This window comes from Pistacia vera, unplaced genomic scaffold (genome assembly GCF_008641045.1).
Source record: "Pistacia vera cultivar Batoury unplaced genomic scaffold, PisVer_v2 Contig225, whole genome shotgun sequence".
Lineage (NCBI taxonomy): Eukaryota > Viridiplantae > Streptophyta > Magnoliopsida > Sapindales > Anacardiaceae > Pistacia > Pistacia vera.
In genome coordinates, this window is record NW_022196030.1 from 183,321 (window position 1) to 198,973 (window position 15,653).

The 15,653-nt window shown below is 33.0% G+C and overlaps 2 protein-coding genes across 2 annotated transcripts; one reads left to right on the top strand and one right to left on the bottom strand.

Annotated features, from left to right (window-relative positions):
- The first annotated feature begins 290 nt into the window (after window positions 1-290).
- Window positions 291-10,400, top strand: LOC116130745 (mitogen-activated protein kinase kinase kinase 17-like). The gene is made up of 2 exons (XM_031416454.1): window positions 291-436; window positions 9,218-10,400. Exons 1-2 carry the CDS (start codon window positions 291-293, stop codon window positions 10,398-10,400), a joined length of 1,329 nt encoding a protein of 442 aa, XP_031272314.1.
- Window positions 10,401-10,849: 449 nt separating this feature from the next.
- LOC116130864 (4-hydroxybenzoate polyprenyltransferase, mitochondrial) lies at window positions 10,850-15,112 on the bottom strand. Its single transcript, XM_031416559.1, has 9 exons — window positions 14,957-15,112; window positions 14,177-14,871; window positions 13,862-13,983; window positions 13,367-13,436; window positions 13,071-13,220; window positions 12,404-12,539; window positions 12,233-12,329; window positions 11,722-11,793; window positions 10,850-11,194 (listed from the first exon to the last, which is right to left on the bottom strand). Exons 2-8 carry the CDS (start codon window positions 14,681-14,683, stop codon window positions 11,724-11,726), a joined length of 1,152 nt encoding a protein of 383 aa, XP_031272419.1. The 5' UTR covers window positions 14,684-14,871; window positions 14,957-15,112; the 3' UTR covers window positions 10,850-11,194; window positions 11,722-11,723.
- Between the last annotated feature and the right edge of the window lie 541 nt (window positions 15,113-15,653).

Below are 15,653 nucleotides of genomic sequence, written 5' to 3' on the forward strand. Positions count from 1 at the left end.
ATTGCATATCAAATTAATAGTTCATATATGGATTTTTGAGCATGATAAGTAATAAGAATTCAAAATGCACTATCATGTGTACATAACCAAAAAAAAAAGCATGCACCCCACATTTTCACTAATACCTATCTATCTGGGCATAACTCCAACAAACAAAATGCCCAATTCTTGTACACCATCTAAGGATTTGTGCAAGCAATTCCAAAAAGTCTAAAAAGATTGTCCTATCCTCATGTCAAAATCTGTACTATCCATATAACCAAAAAAAATAAATAAATAAATAACCATTGATGTTAGCATCTCAAACGTTACCAATTGAGGTTCCAGAAGCAACTGTAGTTAATGAGGAAGACTCATCATTAGTTGGAGATGGAGATGGAGATGGCAGTCAAGTTGGAGTGATAGTAGGTTGCGCCTGTGCAGCTGCTACAGTCATGTGAGTCAACATCTCGAACATACAAGCTTCTTGTTCTTCAAGCATTTTGATTTTCTCCTTCTATTGATCAAATAATATGAGTTGCTCCTCTAAATCTTTAATCCTATTTTGTTGTTGTTCAACTATGCATTTTAACAGCATGATACATTAAAAGCAACAGAGCTAAGGCGCACAATTGAACAAAAATAAAATAGAATTAAAGATTTAGAGGAGCAGCTCATACTATTTGATCAATAGAAGGAGAGAATCAAAATGCTTGAAGAACAACAAGCTCGTATGTTCGAGATGCTGACTCACATAACTATAGCAACTACACAAGTGCAACCTGCTACCGCTCTAACTTGACTGCCATCTCCATCTCAACTAATGATGAGTCTTCCTCGTTAGCTACAGTTGCTTTTAGAACCTTAACTGGTAACGTTTGAGATGTTAACATTGATGGTTAGTTTTTTTTTTTTTTTTTTTTTTTTTTTTTTTTTTATAAGTACATATTTTGACATGGGGGTAGGACAATCTTTTTGGACTTTTTGGGATTGCTTGCACATATCCTTAGATGGTGCACATGGGGTGGGCATTTTGTTTGTTGGAGTTATGCACATATAGATAGGTACTGATGAAAATATGGGGTGCATGCTTTCTTTTTTGGTTATACACACATGATAGTGAATTTTGGATTTTTGTTGCTCATTATACACAAAAATCCATGTATGGATACTTAATTTTATATGCAATGAAGATATTTGATGTTATTGATCCAGATTTTTATATGGTGTCACTCTTATTTTATTGATGTTAAATGTATAAATCAGGTCAATTACAAAAAGCAAAAATAATATTCTTAAATGTTAACCAATTAGCTATTAAAGTATTAGTTGTAAAAATAATAGATTGCCTAGAACTAATCAATAATAACTAATTAAAATAATTAGTTTCAAAAACTCATATACAATCGGTTACTATATTATTTAGATGCAAAAAAATAATTTTAATAACTAAATCTTTAGTTACAAAATGTAAGAAACCAAATTAGGTATATACATTCTCTAACTAAAAACGAAATGCTTTTACCACTAATTTTTTTCTCATAAAAACACACATTTTGCAACTAATTTCATAATAGTGGAAAGTAATTTACCAGATTTAGGTTTAACATTCAGCATCTAAAATTATTGGAATTTACCACTTATTTTTTGCTCACTAAAAGATACATTCTTCAACTAATAGAATAGTTGCGAAACAGTTTTACCAAATTATCCTTACACATTCAGCGTCTAAATTTTTTTGAATTTACCACTAATTTTTTTTTTTTTTCACTAAAAGATGCATTCTTCAACTAATTGAATAGTCGTGATACACTTTTACCAAATTACCCTTACACATTTAGCGTCCAATTCAGAGGACTATCTCAAACAGCAGTTAGTAACTAAATTGTTGGTCTTAAAAAAAAAAAAAAAAAAAAAAAAAAACCTTTTCTCATCTAACCTAATATTTAGTTGCCCATTCTTTTTAGGACAGCAATTCTATAACTAAATGACGACTACATAAATTTAAACATGCAAGACAACCAGCATCTAAACTAGATGATGTACATCTAATTTTGCTAAACGCCGAATGTCATTTTTCTTGTAGTGAATCTAACAAGGCCGACCTACTATACAGCTAAGCAAACCTGTAAATTTAGTGAGAACTCCGATCATGGTTGCGGACTTGACAGAAATTGTAATACCCACATTCAGAAATATGGTAGGGATTATTTTATAGTCATAGTGAATATATTTAATTAGTTTTATAGAAGAATTCCATAAAAGTTTCAATAGGGGCAAAATAGTCATTTCACATAGAATCACGTGTTCAAGTGAAAAGTGAGTATGATAAATATAATGTATTAAGTGTGCTAGCCATGAGAATAGAGTGGTAAAAAGTTTCAATAGGGGAAAAATAGTCATTTCACATAGAATCACGTGTTCAAGTGAAAAGTGAGTATGATAAATATAATGTATTAAGTGTGCTAGCCATGAGAATAGAGTGGTAGAAAGGTTATGGAAAATACATGTGATGTGATGCCGAGATAAATACGTGTTTGTAAAGTAATAGGAAGAACTTAAAGAATAAGGGTAAAATGGTCTTTTCACTCATAATTAAAGTTTATGATGGGAAGTGAAAATGACCAAGAACATGTATTAGCATCAAATAGATTGTCTTGTGCCTATCATTCTGATGTTGTTTGTGTCGTTGGACATGCCACCAAGGGGTGGCCGCCAGCAACCACCACCAGTGGTGGTCTGGCAACGTAAATGTTGGCACTATTCTTTAGTAGTCCAACTTTAATTTTTAATTTTTATATATCATTAATTTATTTTAAGAAATTATTTATTAAATAATTCCAAAATGTATTCAAACAATTATATTGAAGAGATAAAAATAAGTGTTTTTTTTTTTTTTTTTTGGTCTTTATACATACTACCACAATTTAAAAATCTATTTTACCAAACATAACATTATATATTGCAAAAATCAAAGCAATTTGTTTTACCAAATACAATGAAAATTATTTCTAAAACTAATTATTTTCAAAGTTGGGTAAAACTGATTAAACTTAAAGCTATAGCTGTCCAAACTAACCCTTACTCTCACTAACATCAATATGATTAAGGAGTCCAGGTATATAAAATCATAGGACCTTGAAAGTTGACAGAGAACTAAAACCCTAATATATATAATAATTGACCCATATTTTATCTAACGGTATGCAAGAGATCTTTTATATTATCTATGTATAGGCGATAGTAGTGTTCAAAAGAACCGATCAAAACCGGAACCAGCAGGTACCTGGGGTTTGATTCTAGTTCTTACTCGGAACTGGCCGTCAATGAGTAGGTTCTGGCTCCAAAAATTTGGAACCGACACTGTGCGGTTCCACTTCCAGTTCCTGTAGTCAAGAACCGAAACTGGAACCGGGAATCGAGATTAATATGAAATAACATTAAAGAGTGGAATGTGTGATTTTAATTTTGGAGTTTGTAATTTTGAATTTCTGATTTTTCGACAGATTATTGTAATTTGTAATGTGAAATTCTTAGTTTTCATAAAGTTGAATTGGAGGTGGAAGGCTTGAGGACTTTATAATGTATTTGTAATTTTATTTTTTTGTTAACAAGTGCCAGGTGGGGAGGTATTTGTAAGTTTTTAAAGGTTTTTTTGGTCATTTTATAAACTTTTGGGGGTAAATAATTTTCTTGGGTGCCCAGAACTAGAACCGAAACTGTTGTTATAGGTTCCAATTTCGGGTGCCCAAGAACCGGAACTATCGGTTCTGGTTCTGGTTCTGATTTTGGTTCCTTCAAAAAATGTAGGGTACCCGAACTGAATACCCCTAATGGGCGGCACACAATTTTCTTCCTCTTTTATGTGATTTGATTCCTTTTTTTCTATTTTTTTTTTTAAATTATAATTAAGGTTTTGGATATAATTCGATTACACACAAAAGAAACACATGAATAGGTAGAGGCAAAGCATATTCATGGCGTATTATGATCTTACGCAAAGAAGGATTTAAAAGGTAGGTAGAATAAGTATTGAAAGTAAATTTTAGATATATATAAGAGGGTGTTTGTCTAAGTTTATAAGCTGGTCAAACTAGCTTATAAGCTCTAAAATTAAGCTGACATGTTTGTTTATAACTTTTTTGAGCTTATAAGTAAAAAAAAAATAAGTTGGGAGAGAAGTACTTTTTTTTTTTTTTTTTTTTGCTTATAAGAACTCTGCTTATAAGCTAGTTTGACCAAGTATATTACCACATTATCCTTATTTAATTTTAAAATTCTATAGTATACCCTTGTTTAATGTAGTATTTTTTTTAGTCATTTTATAATAAAATGTACTTATAAACCATATTTTACCAAACACGTCAACTACTTATCAATCACTTATAAGTACTTTAACCAAACACGTAATTGCTTGAAATTTTAAATGACTATAAGCTAAAATTAGATTATAAGCACTTATTGCTTATAAGTTAATTTTCATAAGATCAGACAAACACCTCCTAAATCAATAAAACCACACTTACAACTTTTTCATACAACATTTTTATACAAATCTGATGTGACAGTTCATGATTAGGCAAACGAGACCCACTAAAAATTGATCAATCACAAACTATTACATAGAATTGTATAAAAAGGTTGTAAGTTTAGTATTACTCTATATAAATTAATATCTTGAGCTTTTTTTTTCTTTCGTTAAACCTTGGGTTTTCTATGGTGAAGGTAGTTTCTAGTTAGCTTATATATAATATTAAACCCTACCCTCTTGTTAATGTTTGGAGCTAATTAATGCCCTAGGGCTTGGAGAATTTCAATTCTAGCAGCGAGGACAAAGCAGCTGGCTTGGAAAAAAAAGTGGCTTTGTAACATAAAGGATCGACCATTTATGCCTTACTTAATTTGAGAATGAGATAATTAATTAATGAACAAAGCACCAGTTTTTTAATTGATATATATTGAAAGTAATAAGATATTCTACCTCTGGAAAATATGGTAGAAACAGTCATGAAGTACTGAAATTCTAGCTACATTTAGTTAATTAGTGGGGAAAATGAAAATACCACCACTTATAACAATCCTATATAATTTTATGTTTTAAGAGAAAGATCTATCGATTTCCACGTTATATTAGCCCAAGAATTGGGTTGGCCCTTCAGCCTTTTCCTCCTCCTCCTCCTCCTCCTCCTCATCTTCTTCCTCTTCTTTTTCACTCTCTTTCTCATCCTTTTGGTTTCTTTTCTCCTTTTCCCCGCCCTTTTTTCCTTCTTCTTCTTCTTTATCTTCTTCTTCTTCCTCTTCCTCTTCCTCTTCCTCTTCGGCCTTTTTCTTCTTCTCCTCTTCCTCTTCGGCCTTTTTCTTCTTCTTCTTCTCTTTCTCGTCGTCCTTTTTCTTCTCCTTCTCTTCCTCTTCGGCCTTTTTCTTCTCCTCCTCTTCCTCTTCGTCCTTTTTCTTCTTCTTCTTCTTCTCTTTCTCGTCGTCCTTTTTCTTCTCCTTCTCTTCCTCTTCGTCCTTTTTCTTCTCCTTCTCTTCCTCTTCGTCCTTTTTCTTCTTCTTCTCTTTCTCGTCGTCCTTTTCCCTCTCCTTCTCTTCCTCGTCGGCCTTTTTCTTCTTCTTCTCTTCCTCATCGCCCTTTTTCTTCTCCTTCTCTTCCTCATCGCCCTTTTTCTTCTTCTTCTCTTTCTCATCGCCCTTGAGGTTTCCTTTTTTATCTTCCTCAACCTTCTCACTGTCTTCCGCACCCTTTCCGTGCTCTTTCACTTCCCCTTTCTCTTCAGAATCATGCTTCCCTTTGAGGTTCCCTCCTGTTTCGTTAAGGTTCGCGATGGTGTCTCTGCGTGATCGTCAAATCAAAAGAAATTATTACATCAGACTAAAAAAATAACTTGAACTCATGCATGCACTCCATTCACTAAATTATAACATGAAAACATTACTCACTGGCCAACTTCGTTAAAAGCTTGATCGGCATACTTGGCTGCTTGCTTCCCGTGTTGCTTCCAGTAATCATCAGGACCTGGGGCAACCGCTTCCTCATGTGCGAGCAACCTCGGGACAATGGTAGCCAAACACAGGAAGAAGAAACAAAGAGACAGACATTTGTTAAGTTTCGCCATTATAGATAAATGTTGGTGTTGTTTGTGTTAAGTTAGGAATTGGAAATATGTATATATAATTATTTTAAAGTCTGTAATTGGAATCGAATTCTTCGCTTGTCTTTCCACTGACACTGAGCACTTGAATATTGTAAGGATCTAAAGCAAGACGATAAAACCAATGGTTGGTTAAGCCGGAAATAGAGGATCCAATTATCGGGAATTAATGGTCAACCTTTACCGATCATGACTCCTATTCAACAGCAATGGTTTATTTGGTATTTGCTATTAAATGGATGGATTGAACAAACAATGAAGAAAATAGATCAATAAATCAATAGAATTCACTAGTTTCTTAATTAAATAAGGACTCTTTTTATTTTAATTTTTTTTCCTCCCCTGTTATGATCAATCATACCCCTACCTGAAGAGAATTTGTCTATCAAGTGTAGCTGATTCAATAAAGAACAATATTAATGACCAACTTGTGTGTTCAAACTCTTCAATATTCCTACAATGTGAATGAATGAATTAATGCATATAAAAAGTTTATTCAATAAATACTTTATAAATATAGGTGAATGATATAATATTAAAAGAGGTGTACTACATAATGTGCATACAACAGTTTGTATATATATCCCACTCTTTAATTAATTACGTACATTAAGTAATTGTAAGAACCAAATTTTGTTATATTTAGGCTTGTGTTTTTGGATCAGACGCACTAAGAGAGGAAACCCCAACGAAAAGGGAAGAGACTAATAACAAGAGATAAGCTGTGAAGAGGAGCTAACGTGGCGAAGAGTTGCTGTTGCAGAGGAGGTTGTGTGTTAAGAGGCAACTTTTGCCAGATCAATTGCCTAACGTTGAGAGCAATATTCCTAGACTGTGTTTTCTTCATTTTCTCATCAATCAAACACCAAATTTTTCTACTCAAAACCTTATAAAAATCTATATTGAAGATTTTAGGATTTTTTTTTTTTATGTCTAGGGGTATTCAAGTCAGCTTGTGTATGCCTCAACTAATCTCCCGGGACCATGAAACTACCAGTCGAGTAAGAGCTCCAGTGGTCACCCCCAGTGGCGGACCCAGGATTTTTGCTGAGGAGGGGCCTTTGTGGCTCCGCCATTGTTTGTCAAACAACTAGCAAAAAATTTAAAAAAATCAATAAATCTTAAGCAAAAGAAATAATATAATATCAATAATTTGAAAGAAAATAATGCAACAATACAATACTTTACCATTTGAATAAATCTATGAGAAGCAAAACCTTGAGTAAATTATGTTGAAAATAACATTCAATTCACGAGAAAACATAAAAAAATTTTTACGTGGAAAAACCTCTTCAATTAAAGAGAGTGAAAGACCACGGGAATCTAACGATCCATTTAAATCTAATATAATTAAAAGAGTTTACAACAATCACAATCCACCAAAAATGTTCTATAAAAAATTCTTATTTCTCCTCTTTTTTTTTACTTTTAATTTTTTTTTTTTTTTTTGGAAAGATTATAATATAAATTTTCATAATTTTGATTAGGCCTAGTCTAAGCTAAAGTCAACCAAAACTTAAATTAAGTCAACGTTGCCTTGACTTTTAATATGAATTAATAAAAAAAGGAAAAATTTTCTTAGTATAAACATAGATAATAACTCAAACTTCTTTAATAATTTTGAGCAGTTAAACGGTGACGTTTGAAATATAGGAAAGTAGTGGGTGAAGGGCGAAGAATAACGTTCAATAAAATATAGTTAAGGTTTATTTTGATAAAGCAAAAACATTCTTAAAAAACAAAACAAACTCACAAGATCCATGCCTTTTTCCATCAAATTAGAATAAAAAACCTCCAAAAAATAAGCATCATTCAACCTTAAAATAAACTAAAATGAAATGAGTAATACACATACCTAAAATTGAGAAAACGGAAAACGAAGTTAATTGTGACACCTTAATGAGTGAAAGTTTCAACAATTTCAATCTTCAAAAGTTTTAAGAACGAATAACATAAAGAAAGTGAAAGAGAGAATGAGAGAATAAATAATTTTAGGGATAAAATCATAGAAAACATATGAACGTAAAAAAGAGTAGAGAGAGTTTTAAAACTTTTAATATGATGTAGGTGTAGAATATATATATATTAATAGCAAGTTTTTTATGAGTTTGGATATATGTATAATATTTCTTATTTTTTTTAAATTTAAAGATAAGTCTAGATATATAATTATTAATAGAATTTTTTGATGGGACTATATAAATACTTTTTTTTTTTTTTAATGTGAGGGTAGGCCTGGGCCTGCTAGGTCAACCCCTGGTCACTCCTATTAGCAATGGTGGGAACTCAAACTCAAAAGACCATATTAGATCCTCCTCTTGTTCTTTTATCATCTAGGGAACTCGAACTTGAGAGACCATTTTAGAATCTTCAAACACCATACATAATTATAATCAATATATTTGCAACATAATAGTCATTTATGTTATGTAGTAAAAAATATAATGTCAAATCGTTTTGAGATCCATAAAATGAATGTATCTTTTATAAATAAATTTTATTTTTTATGTTATTATTTTAATGAGAAAGAAAAAGAATAGTTTGGACTATCCTTGAAGAATATCAACTATTTCAATATATTTATACCTTTAAGTGTTTTTTCCCCAGTGAGGGCAAAACAATTTCATGATCTCCTAGTTGCTTCCACGAAGGAAGTATCCCTGTAGTTTCAATATTCATCACACTTAGAATATAATTATTCACATTTTCATTATAAATATTCATTCTAAATATCCTAGTGTGTTGATCTTTGAATTAATTTAAAATAATTAATTGATGTTATTAAAAAACCTTTAAATGTTATAAAATTCACATAAAAACATTTTGCTAATTATTTAATAGTAATTTAAATGATGCCCCCAAAAAAAAAAAAAAAAATTAAACCATTCAACAAGTTTAGAACTGACCCGGCCTAATATTGTCTACCCAGAAGAGTGATATTCAAATATAAGGGTACATTCGTCTTTCAATTTTTAAACGGCTATGTATTAATTACTTGTAACTAACTAACCAAAAGTAAAGCAATACGCGCTTAAACTAAATCATTTATCGCGCGCTCTTGACAAACACAGAATTTGAATTTCAAGAATCAACCAAAGAGAAAAGTTGAAAAAGAAGAGAATTATGGATAGCGATGGAGTTTCATGGTTTAGAGGTTCCATTCTTGGTAAGGGGAGTTATGGTTCAGTTTTTCTGGCAACTTCTAAGAACCCAAATTCAAGTAATTTGCCTCCCGTTATGGCTGTAAAGTCTGCTGATTTCTCTGCTTCTGCTTCCCTCCAAAAAGAGAAAGAGATTCTTGAAAATCTTCTTGGTTGTCCTTATATTGTTGAGTGTTACGGAGAAGAAACCACTGTGAGCGAGAATGGAGAGATGGCTTACAATATGTTGTTAGAATACGCTTCAGGAGGAACCCTAGGTGATATCATTGAAAATTCTAAATTTGGGTTGCCTGAGGATGAGGTGAGGCGCCACACAAGGTCAATTCTAGAAGGACTTTTTCATGCTCACGAAGGTGGATATGTTCATTGTGATGTGAAGCCAGATAACATTCTTCTAATGCCGACGAGTACAAAAAAATTTGTGGCGAAAGTGGGTGATTTCGGATTGGCGAAGAGAGGGAGACAGAGGAAGAAACAGAGGATTGATCCTTTTTTGAGAGGAACTCCTCTGTATTTGGCGCCAGAAACTGTGGTTCATCATGTGCAAGAACCCCCTTCAGATATCTGGGCTCTTGGGTGCGTGGTTCTTGAAATGCTAACGGGCAAGAGTGCTTGGAATGTGAATATGGGGACTGAAGAATTATTGCGTATGATTGGGGATGATTATTCGTTGCCTGAAATTCCAACTGAAATTTCAAAAGAAGCCAGAGATTTTTTGAAGGGATGTTTGGTGAGAAATCCTATGTTCAGATTCACGGCTGAGATGTTACTGGATACTCCTTTTGTACAAGGATTAGAAGAAGAATTGCAATCAGTTGAAGAGGATTTAAAGGAAGAATGGTCATTGAGTTATGAAGAAAATGAACATGGTGCTTCATCTTGTTCATGTTCAGAAGCCTGTTCAAATTTTGAATTAGGAGAGGAGTGCTTATTTTTATATTCGTCGCTGGAGGATGAGATTAGTGAGGAGGAAAATGGTGGTTTTGATGAAGTACCCAACATAATTTTTGAAGATGCAGAGTTGATGGAAGCTCTAAAAAAACCAGTACAACAGAGTCCTTCAATCTTTGCCATTCCTATGGGTGTTTTTAACGGCTTGTGTTCATAGCTGATGCTTTCATTTTACAATGTAACGCAGCCAGGAAGTAATCCTGTTGTATATAACATTTCGTTACAAATTCTTGTGCAATTGGTTTTCTTTAGATTTTTATGTTTTATTATTTTTATTCTAATTCAGCTACATTTGTGAATTCGATTCTTCATTCATTCCCTATTTCATTACGTCCACTGATAGAAAATGGTAAGCAATGGTGACCTAATTGGAGATGACCCTTTTTTTTTTTTCGTTTTTGTTAATTTTTAAGGACCTTTTTAGGATTTGAGTCCGTAAAATATTTCTTTTCAGATGCCCTGGTCAAAACATGTTTATGCTTTTGTAACCTTTTAGTTGTTTTGTGGGGCGAAATTGTAAAAGAAAAAATGCATGATAAAACTTTTGATTATATGCATTTCTTCAAATATATATTGATATAATCTTATAATTCAAAATTGGCCACACTCAACATTGACAGGGTACAGCTAAGGAACAACATGCCGAATATATGGACACAAAATTTCTATAATCTTTGACCCAAGGAAAAATGTTAATGTTCATTGTAAAGAAATTTCACCTATTTTTCCTCTATAACCAACATTCATTTAATGAATACTACAACAAAATCAATCTGGTTTCGTATACAAAAAATGATCTTGACTCTTGAAATGTAAATTTCTAAATATCCTTTTCAAATGCAGCAAAAATGGCCGACTTATAATCTATTTCCAAGTTAGTAAATAAGCCTGTCCCAGCATTTGAAATCTACAACACAACGCCCTGCAGTTCCACCTGGGAGGAGGCAACATCTGATTCAGAAGAACATGTCATTTATCCAAAACAATATGACACTACAAGAACAACATTATCTTGTGATAGCATCCTTAGCTGCCAATATCAAGACATAAGAATGAAAACATCGATAATTACAAGTCCAATGAACTGATGAAACGAACTTCATTTTGGAATTTTTGTTGTAACATATTCTACTGCAAAAGAGCCTCATATGTAGCAAAAAGAAACAGAAAAATGCTTAAATTACCGATTAATGTTATAAGGGCCAATTCACAAGCCTATCAATGAAAAGATTATTCTGAAGCACTAAAGAGTATTAGTTTATGCACCAATAACACAAAGGAAGACGTGAGCCCAACTGCTTGAGAACATTAATGTTTAATACACAACTTACGAAATAAAGAGTTAATACTGTCCTAATTGGGTGATCAATTGACGGCATCAGCATGTCATCAAGCAAACATAAACAAAGAAACTATTGCTGAATTAGGAAATTTATAAAATTCTGTTATCAAATCTATGAAGTCAAAAGCACCTCTACCTTTATTGCACGAGTCTTCCAAATAGAATCCCACTACAAACTATAGCACCAAACCATTTGTTGGACACAAATCTGCAACCAGAAAAATAGAAGCATTGATTGCAGTTAGCAAGTTGACATTTACAGAAGAATAAAGTTGAAACATACTAGAGTCAGATAAATAAAACCAGATTTTGTTATGTAAGTCATTTTCAACATAAGGGCAGCTTCCATCATGTTTTCAAACAAAAATTGTGTTGCAAACGATTTACGTATCCTTTTTTACAAGTCAGACTATGAAAAGTCATGCAGAGAAGCATGACACTTGGCTCTAGTTCCAATAATTAAAATGACATCTATACTAGCAAGCCGTTTCAACTACTAGAAAGAAGCATAAGATGGCGGAATGAGTATATCCTCAAGAGGCTAATGGAAATGGAAATGGAAAACAATAATATTCATCTTCGCAGAAAAGAAATATAATAACTCTATGACAGTGAAAAGTGCATATGCTCTTATACCAAATACGCACTTTCTATTGCAATCAGCACGGCTTGAAAGGTCAGCCGTCCGTATTTGCCAACCTAGATGTCCAGATGCTGCTGCCAAAAGTGCATAATAAGGCCACCCTGTCCCACAATAGAGTTCAAAAGATTAAAAGAGAAGTTTATTAGTATCATGACAAACAGAAAGCAGTAAATACCAATATCAGCATTAAATCCACTGAGGGCAAGACCGCTAATGCATGCAATTCCAAACCCAGAAATCCACTCCTTAGTTGAATCCCCAAATCTTAAAGCAGTAGATTTCACACCGACTTTCAGATCATCTTCTTTATCCTGAATCAAAGGTATCAAATATTATTCATTTCATACCAAGCAAAGAGTAGTGTATAGATTTTTACAAATCTGATTAGATCTTGAAACCACGAAATCATTAAGCAATTAAGGGAAGGTATCTATGAACCACATAAATAGATTAATATTGCAACACCTAATACACACACACACACAAAAAAAAAAAACAAAAAAAAGTAATAATAAATATGAATGACCACAACATAAGCTGAGAATGGATACACCCTGTGAATTTAAGGATATAAAGAAACCCTAATCATTTTGACATAAAACTTCATGTTAATTATAATAATAGCACAAACTCCTTAAACATTGTCTGTACTATTAATCAGGAACTTTATCTTTTTTCTTCAAGTACACAGAAAGTGAAAGAGAAATGACATTTTATAACCCATGAATGTTTCATTGCAAAAAGTTTCCAACATATCAATAGTCTAATTCCACAAAAAGGTTACAAAGCATGAGCACAGCCCAAAGTAACCATAACCTTCAATAGACATATTATTGTTATACCTGATGTGCATATATCGTGTCGTACACAAGTGTCCAAAATACTCCCGCAACATACATTGGGAACACAACAGAGGGATCTAAACTCCCTTTAACTGCAGCCCATCCTAATAAGGCTCCCCAATTAAAGGTCAAGCCCAGATACGCTTGAGGCTGAACAAGAAAATATTCATTTTACAGACACATCAGTCAAACCTTGGAAGACTGTTCATCAAAGATACAATAAACAAAATGAAATAAAGAAACAACAAAATTCAAGTAAAGTGAAGAACAAAGAAAAAGTATAGAAACACCATTACCCAAAAGGTGAACCTCTTCATGAGGGGGTAAGAGAAGACTAGCAACAAGGATGAAGCCCCCAAAATACGGCTGTTAGAATAAAATTAATCAGCTCTAAGTATCACAACCTTTGTATACATGCAGTTGACACCATTTTAACAAGATTAGCAAACTAAAAAGTTAAAAGAAAAAGGGAAACTACGCAGCAGAAACATTCAATCAAAATATGCTGTCATTAATTTGACCATGGAATGTGACACTACCTATTAATTCCAGGGGATAGATTTGTGTCTATTCACGTAACTTACTTAGCTGATTGTAGCTTTGTAATCCAATGCAAATAAACAAAATCATAGATATCATTTTATACTTAAGATTATAAACCCCATTATTGTTTTAGTGGGATCTTGTTTGCAAGACAATGGCACTAAATATTTAAAATAAGATTAGAAAAAAATGTTGCAGACGTTCATAATCACAGAAGCACCTATATTGTTAATAAAAACAACACCAACCTATAATTATTCAATTGAAGGAGAATCCCAAGACCCAAAAGCAATTGAAATCCAAGAAAACAAAGCCCTTGAAATGGTGTCAAAAGACCACTTGCAACTGGCCTCAACTTTGTACGTTCCACCTGCATTTCACAATGATCTAATATAATCAATGATCCAGGAGTAGAAACGAAACCATTCAACTTTTTATGCCATGTTCCTTATGGTTTCACAAAATTATTTAAAAATCAAAACGAGAATCTGTAACTTCCTGGTTACAAAAACAATGAGAACATGTAGATTGTATAATTCCAGTTGGAATGTAAAAGTAGCTACCTTCGTATCAATATCTCTATCAAGGAGGTCATTAACGGTACATCCAGCACCCCTTAAGAGCAGAGAACCGCAGCCAAATAGAGTCAACATCTTCAAATCAGGGAGCTGTCCAGGGGCAGCCGCCATTGTAATCGACCACATACAAGGCCAAGCCAACAGCCAAGTCCCAATGGGCTTATCGAGGCGGGCAAGCTTCGCATAAGGCCTGGCTGCTCTGGGTAGATACAAGTCAATCCATGAAATGTCATTGCTATTATTACTAGTCTCTTTCTCTTCTTTCTTGGCTAAACCTGAAGGGGTAGTACAAATTCTAGCAATGGAGACAAATCTAAGACTTTCTTCGAGATTCGGAGTACAACGTTGAAAGAGAGAAAATGGGTTTAAATTAGGGTTTAAAATGGGATGAGAGTGAGAGATGATGGTTGATTTAGTGGTGTTGGTCAAGAGAGACAGAGAGGGTATTAATAATCTGGTGCGTGAAGCTCGAGAGAGTAAAAAATAGGCCATTTTGATAAACTATTGAACTGGGTTTTTTTGGTTCTTGAGGCGGTGCGATCAGTGTCTTGTCGCTCTTGTGATGGAATGGGTACAAAATTATTGAGAATTTAGTGAAGTTCATTAAGAGAGAGGTTGAAGATAAATTAGAATTGCAGATGAAGACATGTATTCGGATCGGATGTCAAAAGGAAATGAACCTAAATTAAACATGATCATCAGAATATGAAAAGGAAAAGAAGAAGCAACAGAAGATAAAGATTTAAAAGAAAGAGAGACAGTTACCAACAGCGCTCTGGGTATGAAGATTGGACTTTGGCTCCTTTGGGAATTGGGACTCAACTGAAGTAGTGGCTGTTCCGGTCGGTGGGTTTTGTTTGGGTTTAACGATTTTAACTGATTAATTCTACTTGGGGTTTTTAGTTCAAATAAAGAGTGGTTAACAACACCCAATCTCTTTCTAAACCTCAATATTAGTTTAAAAAATATATATATATATAATTAAGATTTAACCTGAGATATTAAAATGGCGTTTGGAATTTCACTCTAGAGAAAAAAGAGATATAGGCAGAAAAATAATAAAGAAGGATAATATTGGAATAAAATAGAATATATTTATAAATTACATTTTAAAAACAATTTTAATTATTATTGGGGCTTAAAAAGAGGTTAGGTAGGGCTTAAACTTAAATAACACCACTCTAAATAAGCAGGAATATTATATTATACACCAATATAAATTAAAAGAAGATTTCAGAAAGTGTGAAAATGTGATAAAAGGAAGTAAATGAAATGAGTTTGGTGTAGAAAACAATATGGCTAAACATAGCATATGTAGAGCCTTGACCGCCCAAAAGGGGCAAAATGGGGTTTTCTCATTTGATGCAAGAGATGAGAAAACCACGTGGATTATTCTCTTCACATCTAAAGATTATTATAAAAAATAACATCAACATTCTTTTACATCCATATGATACTGTAT

What these genes read in the sequence shown, in the direction of transcription:
- LOC116130745 (XM_031416454.1), top strand. Translation starts at nt 291, where the DNA reads ATGTTAGCATCTCAAACGTTACCAATTGAGGTTCCAGAAGCAACTGTA. An exon ending in TGTGCAGCTGCTACAGTCAT is followed by an intron (nt 437 to 9,217) that starts GTGAGTCAACAT and finishes TTGAATTTCAAG; the next exon opens with AATCAACCAAAGAGAAAAGT.
- LOC116130864 (XM_031416559.1), bottom strand. Translation starts at nt 14,683, where the DNA reads ATGGCCTATTTTTTACTCTCTCGAGCTTCACGCACCAGATTATTAATA. An exon ending in CTTCAATTGAATAATTATAG is followed by an intron (nt 13,437 to 13,861) that starts GTTGGTGTTGTT and finishes TTATTCTAACAG; the next exon opens with CCGTATTTTGGGGGCTTCAT. An exon ending in TGAAGAGGTTCACCTTTTGG is followed by an intron (nt 13,221 to 13,366) that starts GTAATGGTGTTT and finishes TTTCTTGTTCAG; the next exon opens with CCTCAAGCGTATCTGGGCTT.